Here is a 22,315-nt window from a genome sequence, read left to right as displayed (position 1 = left end):
AGACAATAAACCGAAGTCCCGTGTGTAGTATGCACTTAACGCACGTAAAAGAACCCACGGCAACAGAAGGGTTGTTCCTGGCAAAATTCTGTAGAAGTATCCACTGCGATAGGAAAAACAAATAAAACTGCAGGCAGGAAAAAAAATACAAAAAAAAATGGGTGGCGCTGTAGTGTAGCGACGCGCTCTCCCTGGGGAGAGCAGCCCGAATTTCACACAGAGAAATCTGTTGTGATAAAAAGAAATACAAATACAATAAGATGCATGGCTGAAAATGAATGCCAGAGTGTATGTGCGTGGAATATGACATCTTAACTCAAAGTACTGTGAATTGCATACTGTTATTATATGTCTGTGTCAACTCTTAGAATACTATCCTTTAACTGCGATTGTTATTGCATGTGTATGGCTGTGATAGTGTATGTTTGATTTGCTCTAAATAACTTTTTAAGGGTTTCTGTTGTTGTCTACTGTGATTATTGATTGTATGGATGCTTTGCCCTAGGTTGACGTTGACATCTTAATATGGTTCGTCTATATACATGTTGAATGACTGTGATTTTCTTGTATTGTTTTTTTTTTTTTTCTGTTTTACACCACATAATTACGAACTTCTCTTGTTGAGATAATAAAGTGTTCTGTATTCTGAAAGTAGATTTGCAGGAGGGAGGGAGAGGGGTGGGGGTGGGGGTGGGGGGGTTATACTACTTTATGATAAATAGGATCGAAAGCTTTCGCCAAGTCGATAAACAGTCGGTAACCTATACCTATATGTATGAATCAGTTATAACTGAAGTTCAAATAAACCTATACCTATATAATTCCTCAGTGAACAGTTCTGCGCGGTGCCTCAGTGACTCTTTACAGAGTTTAGGGTAGAGGAGGAGAAGGAGGAGGAGAAGAAGAAGTTCAGTTTAGTTCAGTTCAGTTGCATAAGAAGGTGTCACTGCGTTCGGTCAAATCCATATACGCTACACCACATCTGCTAAGCAGATGCCTGACCAGCAGCGTAACCCAACGCGCTTAGTCAGGCCTTAACAGTAAATGAACACACCATTAAAGAAGAAGTGGAAGCTGCCTCTGAGAGAGGACAAAGAGAACTCAGAACTCAATTAATTCAAGGATCAGGGTTTTAGGCATGGCATCTGTCCTTGAGAGAGAGAGAGAGAGAGAGAGAGAGAGAGAGAGAGAGAGAGGGGACACACACACACACACACACACACACACACACACACACACACGTTTACCACACACACACACACACCTACCTCACAAAATGCCCTGAGAGCGCTCTCCTGGAAAAACCCAGCGAAAATGATTCTGGAGTCAGCAATCTGTAACAGTCAATCGATGCTCAGATCAGCCTTGATAGCTACCACCAAAGTCCTTATGTATGTACACAATGGATACAAAGCTACCATAAACACAAAAATTAGCTCTGCACTCCCACACCCCTTTCCTTTGAAGTTATTTTCTCGGGCACCACAGACGAGTGGTTGGACTTGCAGTCTGAGGGTCCCGAGTTCGAATCGCGGTAACGGCGCCTAGTGGGTAAAGGGTGGAGATTTTTCCGATCTCGCAGGTCAGCATATGTGCAGACCTGCTAGTGCCTGAACCCCCTTCGTGTGTAAACGCACGCAGAAAATCAGATACCGCACGTTAGATATCATGTAATCCACGTCAGCGTTCGGTGGGTTGTGGAAACAAGAACGTACCCAGCATGCACGCCCCCGAAAACGGGTTATGGCTGCCTACATGGCGGGGTAAATAAATAAAACGGTCATACACGTAAAATGTTACATGTCTATCTGAGTGCGTATTTGTTTATATTTTGCGTGGAAATATCAGCAATCATGATTAGGGAAGATAAAAACATAAAAGGTATAAATATTGATAATAAAGAATATAAAATATCTCAATTTGCTGATGATGCACAGCTGATGAATGTTGGGGATGTTAAATCTTTTGAAAGATCTATTCATCAAGAAGAAGATTTTGGTAAGTTTTCAGGCCTGTTCATGAATGCACAAAAAACACAAGCTATATGGCTAGGAAACAGAAAAGATTAAAAAATAAAATATATGCAGAGTTTCAACATGAAAAGGAATCCTTAGAAATTTAAGATACTAGGAATATGGTTTACGAATGATATCAAAAACTGCGAAAATATTGATTATGCAGAGAAACTATCTGAAATGAAGGCTCTATTCAAGATATGGGTAAAAAGAAATATTACACCTATAGGACGTGTTGCAGTAACAAAATCTCTAATCCTGTCCAAACTAAACTACCTATAGTTTTTGCTTCCATATCCTCCTGATAATCTTATAGATAATTGTCAGAAAATGTGTTTCAGTTCGTATGGAATAGCAAACGAAACAAGATAAGTAGAAAGACAGCAACAAAATGTATCACGAAAGGAGGTTTAAACATACCAGATATAAGAAAATATATTGAAGCACTGAAATTGACTTGGTTAAGAAGGTTTAGAACTACAAAACACAGATAGAAAGTGTTGCAATGGAAATGTTCCCATTTCTAAATGAAATAGAAAGATATGGACCTGTTTATGCACTGCTTAAAAGTAACAATGATTTATTTTGGAAACACACTTTTGTGACATATAGGGAATTTTCATGTCAATGGAAGCCCAAATCAATAACAGATCTTCAGTCAGAACCAGTTTTCTATAATGATAAGTTCAAAATTGGAAATAGTACGATAAATTATAGAAGTTGGATTAATAAAGGGGTTATTGTGTTTCACATTTTCTAGATAACAATGGAAGATTTCTTACCCAAAACGACATCACCAGAAGATAAGAAATAAATGTACATTTCTTGGCTTACAAATGTTGTTTGAGAGCAACTAAAAATATTGTGAACAGATAAAACTTAGTACGCTAACAAACCAAAGTACACAGGATGAAGCAGGGGCGTTAAAAGAAATCTACTCAGTATCTAAGCGATCACGGGCATACTACGATGTTTTGACATCTGATAATACATTTCCAAATGCTGGTAACAAATGGTCTGAGAAATTGGGAACAAATACATGTTGGGAAAAGGCTCTTATTAAAATTCATAAAATAGAAGAGATAAAACTGAAATGACTACAACTTCGCATAATAAACAGAATCATTGGAACAAATGTGATTTTAAAAGAAATGGAAATAGTAAAAATGTAATAATTGTGATTTTTTGCTTAGAAGCTAAACATAATATTAAGCTTATTTTCTGGTGGTGCGATAACTCTAAAATTTTTTTGGTAAATCTAGAAAATTCACTAAAAACAAAATGTATAGTTTGTGCAAATTTAAAGTTTAACGAGCATATAATACTTTTTGGTTTCAATACGGATATAGTTACAGACCAAGTTCTTGATTTGATAATCTTCCTGGGGAATATCTATATATGTAAATGTAAATTAGATAAATGCCTGCCAAATATTCACTCATCTCAAAATTATATTACCCCAAGATACAAAATAGAAGAATATAATGCAATGGTCAGATGTAAAACACACAGTTTCAAGACAAAATGGCTACCATATTTACCTTTGTTTGAAAGCAATATATGACAAGTTTATTGACAGTTAAGATACTCAAATATGTAAATCTCCACGATGCTTTTGTGTGAATTAACGGCGCATTTTTCAAATGGTTTATTGTTGGGTGAAGAAAGTAAGCATTGTGTAATGTAATATGAAAATGATCTATTTTGAGTGGAATGGTGTGTTGTTGTTATTGGGTTTTTTTTTGTATGTTTTGTTTTCTTTCTTCTTGTGTGTGTGTTTTTAGTTTGTTTGCTTTTGTTTTTCTTGTTGTTGTTGGTTTTGTTGCTGTTGTTTTTTGATGATATATTCAAATGATCTATTTACTTGAAATGCAGTTCCTATTCTCACTATATAATATCATGTATGTTGTCATGTGTTTCTTCACTTTTTTATGTTTCATATATAATTTTTTTATGTTTCATATATTATGTACTCTTTTTTCAATTATCCTGTTTATGTATTTGAGTACGTATGTTAAATATATGTGTGCAATCAAAATTAAAAATAAAATAAAAAGTTATATAAAAAAATTGAAGAGACGAATAAAACAGTATTGGATTGCTCAAAAAAGAGAGAAAAAAAATCCTGTCTGTGAGTATACCGAATCATTGGCAGGGAGAGAAAATATCGAGGAATAAGAAAAGGCCATAGAGAGATGTTAATTATAGTCCACACACAAAATCGCCGTAGATGCCCTGCTGTTTTGCATTCATTACGCTGTTTGCCATTCTCATCTTAGTGATCACTGGATGGTGTTCAGCAACGCCTCTGCCCTTGTACCTACCACTCTATGGGAGTAATCGATATGTTCCGAGCTGTCAACTAAATGTAATGTTCAGCATGTCATTTCTGTTCCTATGGTAATCTTTTGGACCTGATCATCATGCATCAACAATGTAGAAAGCATGCTATGTTGAAATATAATAGAGAGTAAAAGACCTGGGTCAGGGGTTGCAGACGATAATGTCAGTTTTTTGAATTTTGACGAGGTCTGAGCAGACAGAAATAAAACGAAATCACACAGATATTTGCAGCTCCATAAAGAAAGCTCAGTGTTTAAAAAACAACAACAACAACAACAACAACAACAACACACACACACACACACACACACACACACACACACACACAACAAAAACAAAACAAAAACGCACGCGCACACACACACACACACACACACACACACGCACGCACGCACGCACACACACACACACACACACACACACACACACACACACACACACACACACACAAACAACAACAAAAAAACGCACGCACACGCACACACACACACACACACACACACACACACACACACACACACACACACACACACACACACACAGAGGGGCGGGGGTCTGTTGCGGGTCAACGTCCAAGCGATACCTTCAGATGCCGTATGCTGGGAGCGGGGTCCCTGATGAAGACGGTGGTGGCCGCTATCTGAATGCCCTCATCCTTCGCCCGCGTCAGCAAGTTGGTGGCCAACTGCCAGTGACAACACAAGGCTAGACTAGACTAGAGTAGCCTAGAGTAGTATAGAATAGACTAGAGTAGAATAGGATTGTCAAACAAGACAGGACAGGGCGGGACAAGACAAAACAAGACAAGGCAAGGCAGAAAAGGACAGGACAAGACAAGACAGGATGGGACAAGACAAGACAGGATAGGACAAAACAGGACAGGACGGGACAAGACAAGACAAGACAAGGCAGGAGAGGACAGGAGAAGATAAGGCACGGCACGACAGGACAAGACAAGACAAGATAGGACAAGGCAAGGCAGGAAAGGACAGGACAAGACAAGACAGGATTGTACAAGACAAGACAGGATGGGACAAGACAAGACAGGGCGGGACAAGACAGGACAAGACAAGGCAAGGCAGGAAAGGACAGGACAAGACAGGATAGGACAAGGCAAGACAGGACAGGACAAGAAAAGACAAAGCAGACAAGACCAGGCTGGACAAAGGCAAGGCACACAAGACAAGGCAAGACACGACACGACATGATAGGACAAGACAAGGCACACGACAAGACAAAACAAGGCAAGAAAAGGGCAACGTAAGGCACGGCACGATACGACAGGACAGGATGAGACAAGACAAGGCACAAGGCAAGACAAGACAAAGTACGACGCGACAGAACAGGACGAGACAGGACATGACAAGACAAGACAATGCAAGGAAAGGCAAGAAAAAAGCACAAGACAAGACAAAGTACGACACGAGAGGACGAGACAGGACATGACAAGACAAGGGTATGCAAGGAAAGGCAAGAAAAAGCATGACAGGACAGGATGAGACAGGATATTACAAGACAAGGCAATGTAAACCAAAGCCAGAAGAAGTATGAGAAGAAAAGATAAAGTACGACAAGACACGACACGACAACTCAAAACAAGACAAGACTACTGAAGAGAAGACAAGACAAAGCACGATGCGACAGGACAGGACGGGACAAGGCAAGTTTTTGTCCACCTGCCAGAGACAAGATAGGACAGCAGAAGACAGCGTGAAACAAGTCGAAGTCAATAACCTCAGAGACAGAGACAAGACAGAACAAAACAAGACAATGCAATGCAAGACAAGACAAGGTAAGACCAGATAAAACAGGACGGAACAAGACAAGACAAGTTCTGGCTAGCTGCCAAAGACTAGACAAGGCAAGATAGGACACGACTTGACCTGACCTGACGTGACAAGGCACGACAAGACAAGACAAGACGAGGTTAGACTTGAGAAGACAAGGCAACACAAGGCACGACACGACTCGACAAGACAGGACAAGACAAGTTGTTGGCCAGCTACCAGGGACAAGACAAGACAAGACGGGATAAGACAATATAAGATAAATCAAGAAAAGATAAGTTAATGACCAGCTTCAGAGACAATGGGGATGTTACTCGGGGAAGACACTCTCCTCTATAATCAAAATCTAGCCCAGATAGTTGGGACAGCAGTTGCCTCCTCCTCAGCTGTTCTGATGGTCACGGTCAGACACGACTGACTGTCATACAGATGTTTCTGGCGCAAAAACGTCATCCACATCACAACTCCATAGTTTCCGGAGACTGACGTATGCCTAACACATAACATTTCCTCTCACTGAGAACTCAGAAAATGCTAATGGTTTTGAAAATTACGAACGTTGCTCTTCCGTCAGAATTCAAATCCCACACTTGCCAATATTTCCTTCCCACTCCATTAGAGCTTGAGTGGTGGTCTAGACGCTAGTCATTCGTATGAGAAGATAAACCGAGGTCCTGTGTGCAGCATGCACATAGCGCACGGCAACAACAGGGATGTCCCTGGCAAAATTCTGAAGAAAACTCTACTCTGATATACTTGTGTATGTATGTGTGTGGTTGAAACCTGACTGACACAGGAAACGAATGATGAGCGCACAAAAGGCACCTGTCAGTCGGCTCCACCTTGGTGGGCAGCCTGTTGTGCAAATGACTACGTGTTTGTAAAGCGCTTAGAGCTTGATCCCTGACCGAGGATAGGCACTATATAAGTATGAATACTACTACTACTACTACTACTACTACTACTACTACTACTACTACTACCAGTAATGATAATTATGATGATGATGATGATGATGATGATGATGATGATGATAAATCGGTTCAGTATATAAATGGAACCCAAAAATCAATGTTTCATAAATTTTGAATGAAACAAAGCTCTGTCAACAAATTCCATATGTTTATTTGTTAAATGGTTGACTGGGATGGTTTGAACAGCTCAGTAGAAAATCCCCCAAATACTTACGTTCACCCCAAAATCAAAATCACTGGCACTTCCACCTTAGCTTTATGAGGCATTGTCTGCAAAACAAATGCGAATCGATTCGCAGCAAACTATTAGTTTATTTTCTTTGGTATCAAAGAAATTACCAACAAGACTGTCCTAAAAAAAAAAGTCGACATGCAAAAACCTTTCAAAAAGACTTTCCCGACGTCTTCGCTTCTGAACTACTGCGAAGAGAAGGGAGCATAAAATCGTTATTTGTGGCAATTATCGTCAAGAGAAAATATCTGAAACAAATCCCGCGATCGCACCCTCAAGGACTTTTCCTCTGCACCACCGTACATGGTGAAAAGAAATGCCCGCGGAGCTGTGAATGACAAGCAATTATTATCTTCCATTAGAGCAGCCGGGGGAAAAAATGTTCACCGCACTAGCGGACACAAAATAGGTCCAGATAAAAAGGAAATCCTAAACAGCTTTCCCTCTCTTCTCAAAGGCCTTGTTAGAGCACGCACCAATCATGTGAACAATGACAGGTTTCTTCCATTGGCATCACAGGGGAACAGTTCACAAGAAAACACACAATAATGGCTGCTTGCTCGTGGAAAAAACAACAACAACCAGAAAACATTTGATATATGTGGTCATCCTCGCCCTCGGTACTCTGAACCTGCCACTGCAGTCAGTCAGTCAGTCTGTCTGTCTGTCAGTCAGTCAGTTAGTCAGTCAGTCAGTCAACCGTGGAAATCTTTTCTCAATGGATGTGTCTCGTCTTGCAGAATGTCTGTCAGTTTGTTTGTCATCCGTCTGTTGTACGGTGCGTCCAGAATGTCGTGATGCTCCCAACAAACCTTTTCTTTACAACCATGACCTTTCAGCCTTCGTCTCCTTTAGAAGCTTCACCACCCCAGCAGATGAACCCGAAACGTGAAAACACCTCAGACAGTGGAAGAAATAAAATGATTACAACAGATTTTGTTTCATGTTAATTAAAGGACACCAGTTTCTAGAAACACTGGAGACAGGTGTGGACCTTCTTGATGAGAGCACCTATATTCTGCAGTCAAGCTGAGCGTGTGTCAAAGAGGATGCCGAGGTATTTAAAAAAAAATCCAGACTCAGTCTTGGATCACCTGATACCAACAGATTGGGTGCTGTTACTCTTTAAAAGTCTGCTGTCACTCCTTCGTCTTGCCAACCTGTAGTGCGAGGTGGTTTCGTTTCTTCCACACGTCGACAAAGTGGTCAGTTCACACACACACACACACACACACACACACACACACACACACACACACACACACACACACACACACACACACACACACACACACTCACTCACTCACACACACACACCACCCTATACACACACACACACACAGACACACACACACACACACACACACACACACATCACACACATCCACCCACCCATCCACACAACCCCCCCCACTAGCCACCCCCCCACCCCTCACCAAAAAAAAAAAAAAAAAAAAAAAAAATCAGTCCCCGAAATCCTCAAACCTCGTATACTTTCCCAGAACAGAGCCAGCCACTGACCGTGGAGAAGATGCCCTCGGACTCGTACACGATGGCGATCCTCTTCCACTGGAACCTCCTGAACAGTTTCATCACTGCCACGTTCCCCACTGAGGCCGGTGCCACGATGCGAAAAAACTTGGGGAACCTTTCCCGATTGGAGAGCGCAATGGAGGTGGACATGTAGGATATCTGTGGACATACAATCATTCTGTGGCACATCTGTTGACATAACTATCATCAGCCTGTGGCACACCTGTGGACATAACTGTCATCACTCTGTAGCACACCTGTGCACATACAATCATCCTGTGGCACATCTGTGGACATAACTATCATCAGCCTGTGGCACACCTGTGGACATAACTGTCATCACTCTGTAGCACACCTGTGGACATACAATCATCCTGTTGCACATCTGTGGACATACAATCATCCTGTGGCACATCTGTGGACATACAATCATCCTGTGGCACATCTGTGGACATAACTATCATCAGCCTGTGGCACACCTGTGGATATAACTGTCATCACACTGTAGCACATCTGTGCACATGCAATCATCCTGTGGCACATCTGTGGACATAACTATCATCAGCACCACCGTACATCTGTGGACATAATTATCATTAGCCAGTGGCACATCTGTGGACATAACTATCATTAGCCTCTGGCACATCTGTAGACATAACTATCATCAGCATGTGGCACATCTGTGGACATAACTATCATCAGCCTGTGGCACATCTGTGGACATAACTATCATCAGCCTGTGGCACATCTGTAGACATGATTATCATAAGCCTCTGGCACATCTGTGGACATGATTATCATAAGCCTCTGGCACATCCGTGGACAAACAATCATTCTGTGGCACACCTGTGGACACAACTATCATCAGTCTGTGGCACATCTGTGGACATGATTATCATCAGTCTGTGGCACATCTGTGGACATAACTATCATCAGCACCACCGTACATCTGTGGACATAACTATCATCAGCCTGTGGCACATCTGTGAACATAATTATCATTAGCCTGTGGCACATCTGTGGACATAACTATCATTAGCCTGTGGCACATCTGTGGACATGATTATCATCAGCCTGTAGCACATCTGTGGACATAATTATCATCAGCCTGTGGCACATCTGTGGACATAATTATCATTAGCCTGTGGCACATCTGTGGACATAATTATCATTAGCCTGTGGCACATCTGTGGACATGATTATCATTAGCCTGTGGCACATCTGTGGACATAACTATCATTAGCCTGTGGCACATCTGTGGACATGATTATCATTAGCCTGTGGCACATCTGTGGACATGATTATCATTAGCCTGTGGCACACCTATAGGTATATTACCAAGCTGTCGGACACGACAGACAAGACCAGAAGTTTTCGTTATTCCACGGGGCTCCAGCCCCTAGAAACATACCACCAGTCTGTAGATCATCTGTAGATATATATATCCAACCTGTAGGACATCTGTGGACATATGATTAACCTGCAGGACATCTGTATACATATCATCAGCCTGTAGAACATCTGTTGACATATAACCAATCTGAAGGTCATCTGCAGATATACCACCAGCCTGCAGGACACGAGTTCAGACACCCCGTCTAGCTGTAGGACGGTACAAACACTATAGAATATTTCAAAACCAGTTTTCAAGAAAGGTGTCATCGTGATCAGCTCGACTAATTTCGTTGAGCTGGCAAAACATCATTCCCAATACGACAAAAATACCAGTTCTACCCCCACCCCCATATCATCCCCACTGTCAAAATTAAGTGATGGTTTGCGTCTCAACCAAACTCTGACGTAAGATTGTTGCTTGGTATCCAACACAATTATTTTCCAACGAAAGAAAAGATAATGCATTTTTGGGGTGACGTCACTTTTGCTAACGATAACATTGCGGTAATCATTCTAATAACCAAAAGCTAACGTTGGGAAAACGTCATTTTTGCTAACAATAACATTTACGGTAAAAACCATTCTAATAACCAAAATCTAACGTTGGGATATCATCACTTTTACCAGTGATAACATTTACAGTAAAACCATTCTAATAACACACACACACACACACACACACACACACACACACACACACACACACACACACACACACACACACACACACACACACACACACACACACACAATCAACGTCAGAATGCATCTGTTACTGCTGTCCGGCGCGCGCGCGGTGAACACGGGACACAGGTAAACACACACAGGTAAGTAGAGCAGGTCACTGAGTCAGTCAGCCTGGTAGTACCTGCAACAGGTTCCAGAAGTGAGACACCTGGGCCGTGGCCTCGCTGACGGGGCTGCAGAGGGCCCCCAGCAGCATCAGCTTGGTGGGAGCCTGGTTCAGGGAGTTCACCAGCAATCGGGCGCCCTGACCCGCCGTGCACTGACAACACACACACACACACACACACACACACACACACACACACACACACACACACACACACACACACACACACACACACACACACACACACACACACGGCAAAGCTTTAAACCATAGTGTAATTAATGCTCAACAACCGGGAACTATCAATCAGTTAAATACATACAGTAATTCAGTAAGATTAAGGCAGATTCATTTATGATCAAACAGGATAAAACTGAACGCTTTTACAACTAAGTTCAACAAAGATGTCAGATGCATATGTGGAGAACATATTTCCAGCAACCACGTAATATTTGAATGACAGAATCTAAAATGTTTTTTTTTTTTTTCCAGATTCACCGAAAGTTCTTTTGAATGTGTTTTTAACAATTCCAATATGTTATTTGTTATTGCAGAAAGTGTGCTGCATAGTCCTATCGGACATTTGTTATAGTTGTTTGATGTTGGCGTTTATAACGTTTCCAGTTTTCCCTAGCGTTGTCTCTCCCTATTCACCCTCCACACATACACATACTTCTTCCCCCTTCCCCTCCCACATCCCCTACCCCCACGGATTTTTATTTTCGTCTAATATCACTTCAAGTGGAAAGACGTTAAACTGAAGACAACAACAACAACAACAACAACAACAACAACAACAACAACAACAACAACAACAACACACACACACACACACACACACACACACCAAAACCACACCCCCATAACAACAACAGCAGCAGCAGCAACACCAACAATGATAGCAATATCAAATGATGATGATGGGTGATGATGAAGATGGATGATGACACTACTACTACTCCTTCTAATACTACTAAATGATGGATGATGATCGTGGTGAGTGATGATGGATTATACTACTACTACTACCACTACCACTACTACTTATTATAATAATGATAATAACAACAACAATAACCCCAATACCACCGCCTCCACCACCACCACCAAAAACAATGACAATAATGATGATAAATATAGTAATAATCATCATCATCATCATCATCATCATCACCACCACCGTCATCATCATAAGAAGAAGAAGAACACCTTCACCTTCACCTTCACCTTCACCTCTCCCATAGTCTGGGTTCAGACCGTTGGGGCACCGCTGCTGACCTGGCCACCACCCCTCTCCACTCTTCACGGTTTTCTGATTTCCTCAGGGCGTCACCGAGCGTCAAGCCTGTCCACCCCCGGATGTTGTCTTCCCATCTCTTCTTCTGCCGTCCTCTCCTTCTGCCTCCTTGTACGGTGCCTTGCAGGAACGTTTTGGCAAGACCAGATGATCGGGAGATGTGTCCATACCACCTAAGTTTGCGTTTTTTCACTATGGACAGAAGGTCTTCGTAGGGTCCAATACTTTGCTTGATTCTGTTCTTCACTTCCTTGTTAGTGATGTGGTCTCTGTAGGAGATGCCAAGTAGTCTACGAAAGCATCTCATCTCGACAGCTTGGATTCTTCTCTCGAAGAAGAACAACAAGAACAAAAACAACAAGAACAAAACAACAACAAGAACAACATCAAGAATGCATATATTTTCATATGGCGCTACTTCCGGTTCAAATGCTGCTCAAAGTGCCTAACAGCATCCAGTTACAAGTATGTATGTATGCATGCATGTGTGTATGAATGTACTGCATGTTAACTCTCTCCATACGAACGGCGAAAGAGACGACGTTAACAGCGTTTCAGCCCAATTACCATCATCAAAATATTGCAAGCGGAAGGCTCTTATACTGAAGAGGTGAATGTTGACAAAGAATACCACAATTCTGACGACGGAAGCTAAAGGTTGGGTCATTCAGACACCCACTGGACATCCGAGGGGTCTGTGTAGAGGAGAAGAGAGGACTGGCCGTACTGAGTGAGTTAAACATCACTATAATTATCAGACGAAAAGTGTTCCAAATCCTTTTCTTTCTGCCTTTTTATTTCTATTTTATTATTTTTGCTTTTGTTTCTTGTTGCTTTGTTTTGTTCATTAAAACAAAATAATATATAATCAGAAAGTGCATTTTTCTTGTATCTTCCCTGACAGCGTGAACATGGATCAGTATTTCTTTTCATCTCCTTTTTCACAAACGGCTTCTGCGATATTATGGCTGTCTGGCGTTCGTTATGACATGTTGACGAACATGGTAGGTATCGATTTCTATGAAGAAAAATGTTTACGTCTGCCAAGTTATATATAAAAACAACAGCAAACAACAACAACAACTATAACAACAATAACACAAAAATAACCACAAAAACACGATGTAAAACCGACAACAAACAAAAAAACAAAAACAAAACAACAAATGATAGAAAACCGAGAACGTCAAAGACAAATGAACAATAGCATTAAAAATAACAAGCACCAAAAACCCCATGTAACTTTCCAGCACCTTGCTTTGAAACAAACAAATTAACAAACAGCACACACACACACACACACACACACACACACACACACACACACACACACACACACACACACACACACACACACACACACACACACACACACACACACACACACAAAGCAGTTCTGCTGCCTTTGACAGGCTATATTTAGCATAATCATGCGCGCACTTGCACTCGCTCTCTCTGTCTGTCTGTCTGTCTGTCTGTGTCACACACACACACACACACACACACACACACACACACACACACACACACACACACACACACACACACACACATCCTGGACTGTTATCCTTCAACGCCAAAAGAGACTGACAGCTTCCGTTAATTAAAGACACAAATAAAGAAAAGTGCCAATCCCATCCCTCCCTCCCTCCCTCCAACTGTTTTCTCCACCGACGTGCAAATCGTGATAAGCCGTGAACTGGGAACAAAGTGCATCCGTCAAGTCCTCTTTTCTTTCCTGTCAGGAGGGAAGGCGAGCAGTTCCACTGATAATGGTTGTCTTTCTGACTGTCCGTTTGTCTATCTGTCTGTCTGTGGTTGATTCACCTGTTTTGTCTCTATCATACCCCTTCACTCATCCCCCCTCTCTCTCTTTCTCTGAGACTGTTCACGGCTTGGCTTAATTAACGAAGATTTAGCAATTTTTATCAACGCCTGATACAGATTCGATGGTGGCAGACGAGGCCACTTTGGGACAGGCAGGTCTATCCGCAGAGGCTGCAAGGAAAAAGTCTGTTCTTGGTCGTCGGTGATGTCATGAGTTTTCCCTCAGTTTCGTTTTTATTCCTCCGGGCAGGACTTGCGTGTGGCCTCTAAAGAGATGGCAGCTTTGCGAAGTAGAGGGTGTTTCGCCAGGTCGCCAGATCTGTTGATGGTCAATTTGGAAGACGCCTATGGATTTCTTTAAAGAGTCATTGTACTTCTGTTTGGGAACCTTTCTGTCACGGTGGCCAGTGGAGAGTTGAGTTCTCCAAACAGCACAACATTGGGCAGGCGGTGGTCCTCCATCATGGAGACATGGCAAGCCTCGCGCAGTTCACTTCACTTCACTTGTCCCTTGGTCTGGATGACCACAGATAACCTGTCAACCACCTTCCTCCATCCTTCTCTGTTTTCTGCTTCCCTATGGGCCTCGCTCAGCCTCAGACCTGTCCATTCTGGGATGTTGTCTTCCCTAAGGGCCTCGCTCAGCCTCAGACCTGTCCATTCTGGGATGTTGTCTTCCCTAAGGGCCTCGCTCAGCTTCAGACCTGTCTATTCTGGGACGTTGTCTTCCCTAAGGACCTCGCTCAGCCTCAGACCTGTCCATTCTGGGACGTTGTCTTCCCAAAGGACCTCGCTCAGCCTCAGATCTGTCCATTCTGGGATGTTGTCTCCCCATCTCTTTTTCTGTCCGCCTCTCCTTCTCCCTCTTTGTACAGTGCCCTGCAGGATCATCTCTGCAAGTCCTGTTGATCTTTTGATGTGCCCATACCACCTCAATTTGTGTTTTTACAGAGTGGCGAGAAGATCTTCATTGGGCCCAGTAGCTTGCTTGATTCTGTTCCTCACTTCCTCATTGGTTATGTGATCTCTGTACTGTACGTGATGCCCGAGAGTCTTCGAAAGCATCTCATTTCTGTGGCCTGTATCCACTTTTCTAACTCCGTCTTCAAAAGCATGGCCTGGATCCTGTTGACTTCCGCTTGATCGAGGACTTAGGGGATGGTGACTAAGTTGCTCCTGCTGATTATGAGGATAGTGATGCAAAGGCAACGTTGGTATAAACGTTTGACGGGCGCAATAGCTGAGTGGTTAAAGCGTTGGACTTTCAATCTGAGGGTCCCGGATTTGAATCTCGGTAACGGCGCCTGGTGGGTAAAAGGTGGAGATTCTTCCGGTCTTCCAGGTCAACATATGTGCATACCTGGTAGTGCCTAAACCCTCTTTGAGTGCATACGCAAGCAGAAGATCAAACACACACGTTAAAGATCCTGTAATCCATGTGAGCGTTCGGTGGGTTATGGAAACAAGAACATATCCCAGAATACACCCCCCCGAAAACTGAATATGGTTGCCCATATGGCGGGGTTAATAAACAAAAACGGTTATAGACATAAAAGCCAACTTTTGTACATACGAGTGAACGTAGAAGTTGCAGCCTGCGAACGAAGAAGAAGAATGTATACATGTTCAGGAAGTCTCAGGTGATGACGATAAGTGACCCACGATTAGGAACTGTAGAAGAGGGTGGTAAGAACTACGGCTTTGTGCACGCTGAACTTTGCGCTGTCAGTTCAGATGCTTGAGGTTCCAGACTAGTTTGTACAGTCTACCACCAAAGGCACTTTATCCTTCGCAAGTCTGTTAATAACTTCTTATATGTCGATTTTGGCGTCTTGACGATTTAGTACATGCCAGGTAACCAGAACTGATGGACTGCACTGTCTTCAGCTCAGATGGTGATGATGATGATGATGATGACTGTGATTGTGACGATGACTACAACGACAACGACGCTGATGATGATAACCACCACCACCACGATGACGATGACGACAATGATGACGACTACAACGTTCACAAAGACCACAACGATTGCAACGGCAAAATGTTGATTTTTTTTTTTAAAGGCAAACAAAAAAGATAACAACGAGCCGACATTCAAAGAAGATTTAATCAAAACCCGCGAACTACACCATATTGTATTGTATTGCATTGTATTGTATTGTATTGTATTGCATTGCATTGCACAGCATTGTGGTGTAGTGAAGTGTAGCGTAGTGTAGTGTGATGTAGTGTCGTGTAGTCTTGGAACATACTTGCACTGCTACTATTACTTTCTTTCTCTCTCTTATCTCTCTCTCTCTCTGTCTTGCTGTCTCTACCTCTCACTCTCTTTTTTCTATGTCTCTGTCTCTGTCTCTCTCTCTCCCTCCTCCCTCTCCATCTCTGTCTGTCTCTCTCTCTGTGCATCTCTGTTTCTCTCTTTTTTCTCCCCCCTCTTCCCCCCCCCCCTCTCTCCCTTCTGTCTGTCTCCCTGTCTCTGTCTCTGTCTGTCTGTCTCTCTCTCTGGTGTGAATCGTTAACCGTTTCACATTACAAGAAAGGGGATATACATAATACTAATGATTATAGAGGCATATCACTGTCCAGTATCAGTAGCAAAGTACAATCATTAATAGTAGGCTTCAGGAATGTGTAGAGCATAATAATATTACAGGCGAACATCAAGCTGGCTTTAAACGAGGATATTCATTAACTGATCATATGTTTGTTCTTTTGCCTCTGATTCAGAAACAGTTTTCTCTAAATTGTAAACTCTACGTAGCATTTATTGACTTTGAAAAGGCGTTTGATTCTATCAATAGAAATTTATTGTGGCCTATTCTGATAAAACAATGGATTACAGGGAAACTCTTCAATTGTATTAAATGTATGTACAGCGTAGTTAAAACAAGAATTAGATGTGGTAACAAGCTCACATATTATATTAATTATACAAGGGGAGTAAAGCAGGGTGATGCGTGTAGTCATATATTGTTTTCTTTGTTTATAAATGAAATGGCATTGGAAGTAATAGACCAGGGAAGGCATTGCGCCAGATTCACTGTTGACTTAATAGAATTGTTTATATTACCACTTGCTGATGATATCGTATTGCTCTCAGAGACATTTATTGGTCTACAAACACAACTAAATAATTTGAAAAATTCAGCAACTAAATTGCAATCAAAGGTCAATCTTCATAAAAGTGATATCATTGTTTTTAGAAAGGGGGTAAATTTGGCAGCAAGGGAAAGTTGGGTTTACGATGGTATTGTTCTACCCGTTGTTAATGCTTACAAATACCTTGGCATTGTTTTCTCTACTCGTTTGAGCTTTGTAGCTGCATGCAGATACTTGTCTGGTAGAGCAAATAATGCACTACTGCAAGTTATGAAGAAACGTTTTTTGTTGAATATATTTTAATTAAATTTTTGATACCCAGATACAACCAATCGTACAGTATGGTTCAGAATTGTGGGGATTAGATAAGACTGCCATTGTGCATTGAGAATCTGCTCACTTATTTGGACTGAAAAAGTTTTTAGGAGTCGACATGAAAACACCTAATGATCTAGTGTATGGGAAACAAACATATCCAAAATATATAAATTCTGCAGTAAAGTGTGTTCGTTATTGGTTGAAACTGTTAACAATGAACAATGATAGATTACCACGTAAATCTTATAACAAGTTTTATGATTTAGATCTTAGAGGGAAAAGAAATTGAGTGTCAAATATGCGAACATGTCTTTATGGATTTGGATTTGGGTATGCATGGTTATTTCAAGAGGCTGGTGAAGAGACAATGTTTTTTGAAAACTTTTCGCCAACGTCTAATAGACTGGAGGTGGCAAAATTGGGAGGAGCATGTACATTCGAGTGATATATTTGATTTGTACAGATCGTTTACTTTTTCTCACTTTGTGAAGAACTAGCTTATATTTAACATTGACCGTCATTTACGATTTATTTTGACTAGATTTAGATTTGGTATTTCCGGAATTAATACACATCAGTATCGTTATGAAAATATATGTAATTCTTTAACGCTGTGTTCTTTGTGCAGGGAAACAACTGAAGACGAAGTTCATTTTGTGTTGAAGTGTTCTGCCCTGAATGATCTCCGTTCGAAACATATTCCAAAGAAGTATTATGGACATCCATGTTTGTTTAGATTATGTTTATTGATGGCATCCACTGATGATAGTACTATTCGAAACCTTGCATGGTATCTATATAGAGCTTCTAAGCTCAGAGATACAGTATTGTCTTAGTTTATTTCTTTATTAAGCTGTGAAATCAGTTGTATAAACACTGAAAGTTATGATGACATTTGCAAATTTTGTTGTTGCCCCTTGTTCATGTGGGGCTGTGGCCTTGGATGAATAAAGTATCATCTCAGTTTCAGTCTCTCTCCCTCTCTCCCTCTCTCTCCTTTTCCTATTCCTTTTGCCTCAATAAAAAATGTTTCGATTTCGATTTCTCTCTCTCTCTGTCTGTGTGTGTGTGTGTGTGTGTGTGTGTGTGTGTGTGTGTGTGTCCCTCTCTCTTTCTCTCTTTCTGTCTCTCTCTCTGTCTCTCTCTTTCCCTCTCCCTCCCCCACCCCTGTTTCTCTCCTTCTCTCTTTCTCTTCCTCTATCTCTCTCCCTCCATCTCTCTTTCCCCCTCTCTCTCTCTCTCCACCATCCCTCCTTCTCCCTCCCTCCCCCTCTCTCTTCCCCCCCTCTCTCTGTTTGCGACATAATTTGAAATTTATTCATGTAATGTTATGCTTTTGTACTGATAATCAATTTCCCTTTTCATGAGGGCAGGATGAAATCAAGCCATTTGTGCTTTTTCCTTCTTTCCCGGGCAGAAGGTCCTCTCTCTCTCTCTCTCTCTCTCTCTCTCTCTCTCTCTCTCTCTCATCCCCCCTCTGTCTCTCTCTCTTCCTCTCTCCCTTTCTTTCTTTGCCCTCTGCCTCTCTCACTCTGTCTCTCTTTCTCTCCCTCTCTCTTCCTCTCTCCCCCCTCTCCCTCCATCCCCTTCTCCCCCCTCTCTCTCTTATGTATGCTTAATCTATTACCCTCAGAAAATAAAAGTTATTCATTAATTCATCCATTCATTCATTAATACTTTCTCTCTATCTACCTCTCTCTATCCCCCTTCTCTTCCCCCTTCTCTTTCTTTCTCTCTGTCTCTGTACCTCTATTTCTGTTTCTCTCTTTCTCCCCCACTCTCTCTCTCTCTCTCCAGTCTTTCTTTCTAGTCTCTCTCTCTTTTAAAGCGAACGGACGTAACAAACAAACAAAGAAGGAAAGAAAGGAAGGAAGGAAGGAAGGAAGGAAGGAAGGAGTTCACGTGCTGGACGGTGCTGGACGGCCATCTCTCTCTCTATCTCTCTCCCTCCCTCTCTCTCTCTCTCTCCCTCCCTCTCTCTCTCTCTCCCTCTCTCTCCTTTTCTTTGCCCCCTCTCTCTTCCCCCTCTCTCCCCCCTATCTGGCTTTCTCTCCCTCCCTCTCTCCCTCCATCTCTTTCTCTCCCTCTCTCTTCCGCTCTCCTCCCTCTCGCCAATAGGACTGTCATGTCAATGGCATTAAAACATTTTTCAGTTTCAGTTTCAGTTTCTCCTCCCTCTCCCTCTCCGCTCTCTCTCTCATGTATGCTTGATCTATTACCCTCAGAAAATAAAAAGGATTCATTCATTCATTCATTCATTCACTCATACTCTATCTATCTATCTATCTATCTATCTATCTATCTATCTATCTCTATCCCCCCTCTCTCTTTCTCTCTGTCTCTGTACCTCTATCTCTGTTTCTCTCTTTCTCTACCGCCTTTCCCCCCCTCTCTCCGTCTCCTCTCTCTCTCTCTCTCTCTCTCTCTCTCTCTCTCTCTCCAGTCTTTCTTTCTCGTCTCTCTCTTTCAAGCGAACGGACGTAACAAACAAACAAAGAAACAAACAAGAAAGAAAGAACGGAAAGAAGGAAGGAAGGCAGGCAGGAAGAAAGGAAGGAAGGAAGAAGACGCTAAGCACCAGACACCAACCAACCTGAGTGTCGTTCTGCAGCAGGACCAGGCGGTACCCGGGCAGAAGGTCCTCCCTCTGGTTCACGTGCTGCACGGCGATCTGAGACGCTATCGCCATGGCCTTGCCCTTCCACGCCAGGGCTGAGTTGCTCAGCGGGAACAGCCCTTGCACGTACAGGGGCTGTGGCTGAGGCTGTGGTTGAGGCTGAGGAGGTTGAGTCTGAGGCGCAGGCGGAGGTTGAGGCTGAGCTTGTGACGTCACCGCCGCCGCCACCGCCGCAGCCCTAGGCAATGACGTCACCGAGAGACTGAGAGATGACGTCAGGAGAATTCTGACGACGGTGAGAACGGAGAGAGCAGTGGTGGTGGTGGTGGTGGTAGTGCTGCTTGGCATGGTGAAGGGTGGTGGGTGGGGGAGGGGGGTGGGGGGGGGGGGGGGGGGGGGAGGTTCCGTGGTGGTGTGAAGGGATCGTCGTTCGTTGTAGTGGCTTTTTTTGTTTTCTTCTTTTTTTTTCTGTCAGATTTTCTGGGCTGGACTGGTCTGGTTCTGTAGTGGTGTTATAGAATGAGAGGTGAGAGCACTTCGCAATTACACATGCGCGTGCGCGTGCACGCTTGTGTGCTCACATACATATACACAAACACAAACACACCTGCACATACACGATGCACACACGCACGCATTTTCTACACTGCATACACGTTCGTAGGCACGCTTACTTACGTACTCACACACACACACACACACACACACACACACACACACACACACACACACACACACACACACACACACACACATTCTTTCTTTCTGTGTTCGAACGACCGAAGCAAACGAACCGCAAAGAGATGCTTAAAGAATTAAAATATGTATTGCTCAATATAAGATTTTACTCAGCGTCTAGTTTTTCAGTCCGGAAGAAACGTATGATGATGACAACAAGAACAACCACTACAACAACAACAACTACAACAACAACTACAACAATCTCCTTCTTGTTCTTGTTGTTGTTCTTCTTCTCCTCCTCGCCTTCCTCCTCTTCCTCCTCATTCTTCTTCTTCTCTTCCTCCTCTTTTTCTTCGTCTTCTTCTTCATGAAATTAAAGAGAGAGAGAGAGAGAGAGAGAGAGAGAGAGAGAGAGACAGTGGCAGAGACAGACAGACAGACAGACAGACAGAGACGGGGACGGTGGGTGGTGGTGGAAGAAGATGAAGAAGCAGAAGAAAAAAGAAGTAGAAAAACGGCAGCAGCAACAGCAGCTGTAGTAGTAACAACAGGAAGATGAAGAAGAACAACAACAATAAATTGTTATTACCATACATTTTCCCCTTTGCTTTTTTATGTCGTTTGTTAAAAATAAGAAAGAAAGAAAGAAACAAACAAATAAACAAACACACACACACAAAAAAGGAAAAATAAACTGTCATATATACCACGTCTGACTTGCCCATTCGATAAACTTTAGAATAGATACACAAATGCATCAGTTCATTCTCAAGTCCAAATGTGCCTAGCTCAATTTGGTTATTTGAATACATCATTCCGTGAACACTAGATGAAAACAACAACAACAACAATAACCACAACATAACAACACGAAAGACAAGCGAGAGACAAGGGCAGACTAGACTAGATACCTTACCCACACAAACTGAGCTCCTGACCAGTCACAGGTAACACAGCTCTGAAAGTTCTGGCAGCAGATCCCTCACCACACACACACACACACCACACCCCTCCTCTGTGTCTCTGTCTTCCTGTCTCACAAACTCGTGTGTTTACTCAGATGGCTTTCTCAGGAGACACCAACAAGGCTGCTGGCTTTTTCTTCCATTCCCTGATAGATGACTATGTGGCAGCGTGGTACCTGATGGATGACTATGTGGCAGCATGGACCCCTGATTTAAATATTCTCCGCCACTCCTTTCTCTTTGCTGTCTGGCACCCGCTCGGCATTCATCAGTGTCTTCCTTCTTATACAGCGTTCACAAAAAGTTAAGAACCACTCGCACAGTTTTCCACTTGAGGACATAGTGAAAATTAATGATGACAAAATTTCTGCAAACG

General features: G+C 42.5%; 1 protein-coding gene across 1 annotated transcript in view; it reads right to left on the bottom strand.

Moving 5' to 3' along the window:
• The window catches only part of LOC143290290 (gamma-aminobutyric acid type B receptor subunit 2-like), a 37,548-nt gene extending 16,907 nt beyond the window's left edge, over positions 1-20,641 (bottom strand). Inside the window, exons 1-5 of the mRNA XM_076599639.1 lie at positions 20,270-20,641; positions 11,148-11,285; positions 8,873-9,043; positions 4,942-5,043; positions 1,269-1,334 (exon numbers count right to left, since the gene is read on the bottom strand). Of these exons, the coding sequence (XP_076455754.1) occupies positions 1,269-1,334; positions 4,942-5,043; positions 8,873-9,043; positions 11,148-11,285; positions 20,270-20,641 (849 nt within the window). The remainder of the gene's footprint in view (positions 1-1,268; positions 1,335-4,941; positions 5,044-8,872; positions 9,044-11,147; positions 11,286-20,269) is intronic.
• Between the last annotated feature and the right edge of the window lie 1,674 nt (positions 20,642-22,315).

Source organism: Babylonia areolata, chromosome 15 (assembly GCF_041734735.1).
Source record: "Babylonia areolata isolate BAREFJ2019XMU chromosome 15, ASM4173473v1, whole genome shotgun sequence".
Taxonomy (NCBI): Eukaryota; Metazoa; Mollusca; class Gastropoda; order Neogastropoda; family Buccinidae; genus Babylonia; species Babylonia areolata.
This window is presented reverse-complemented; position numbering and strand designations above follow the sequence as displayed.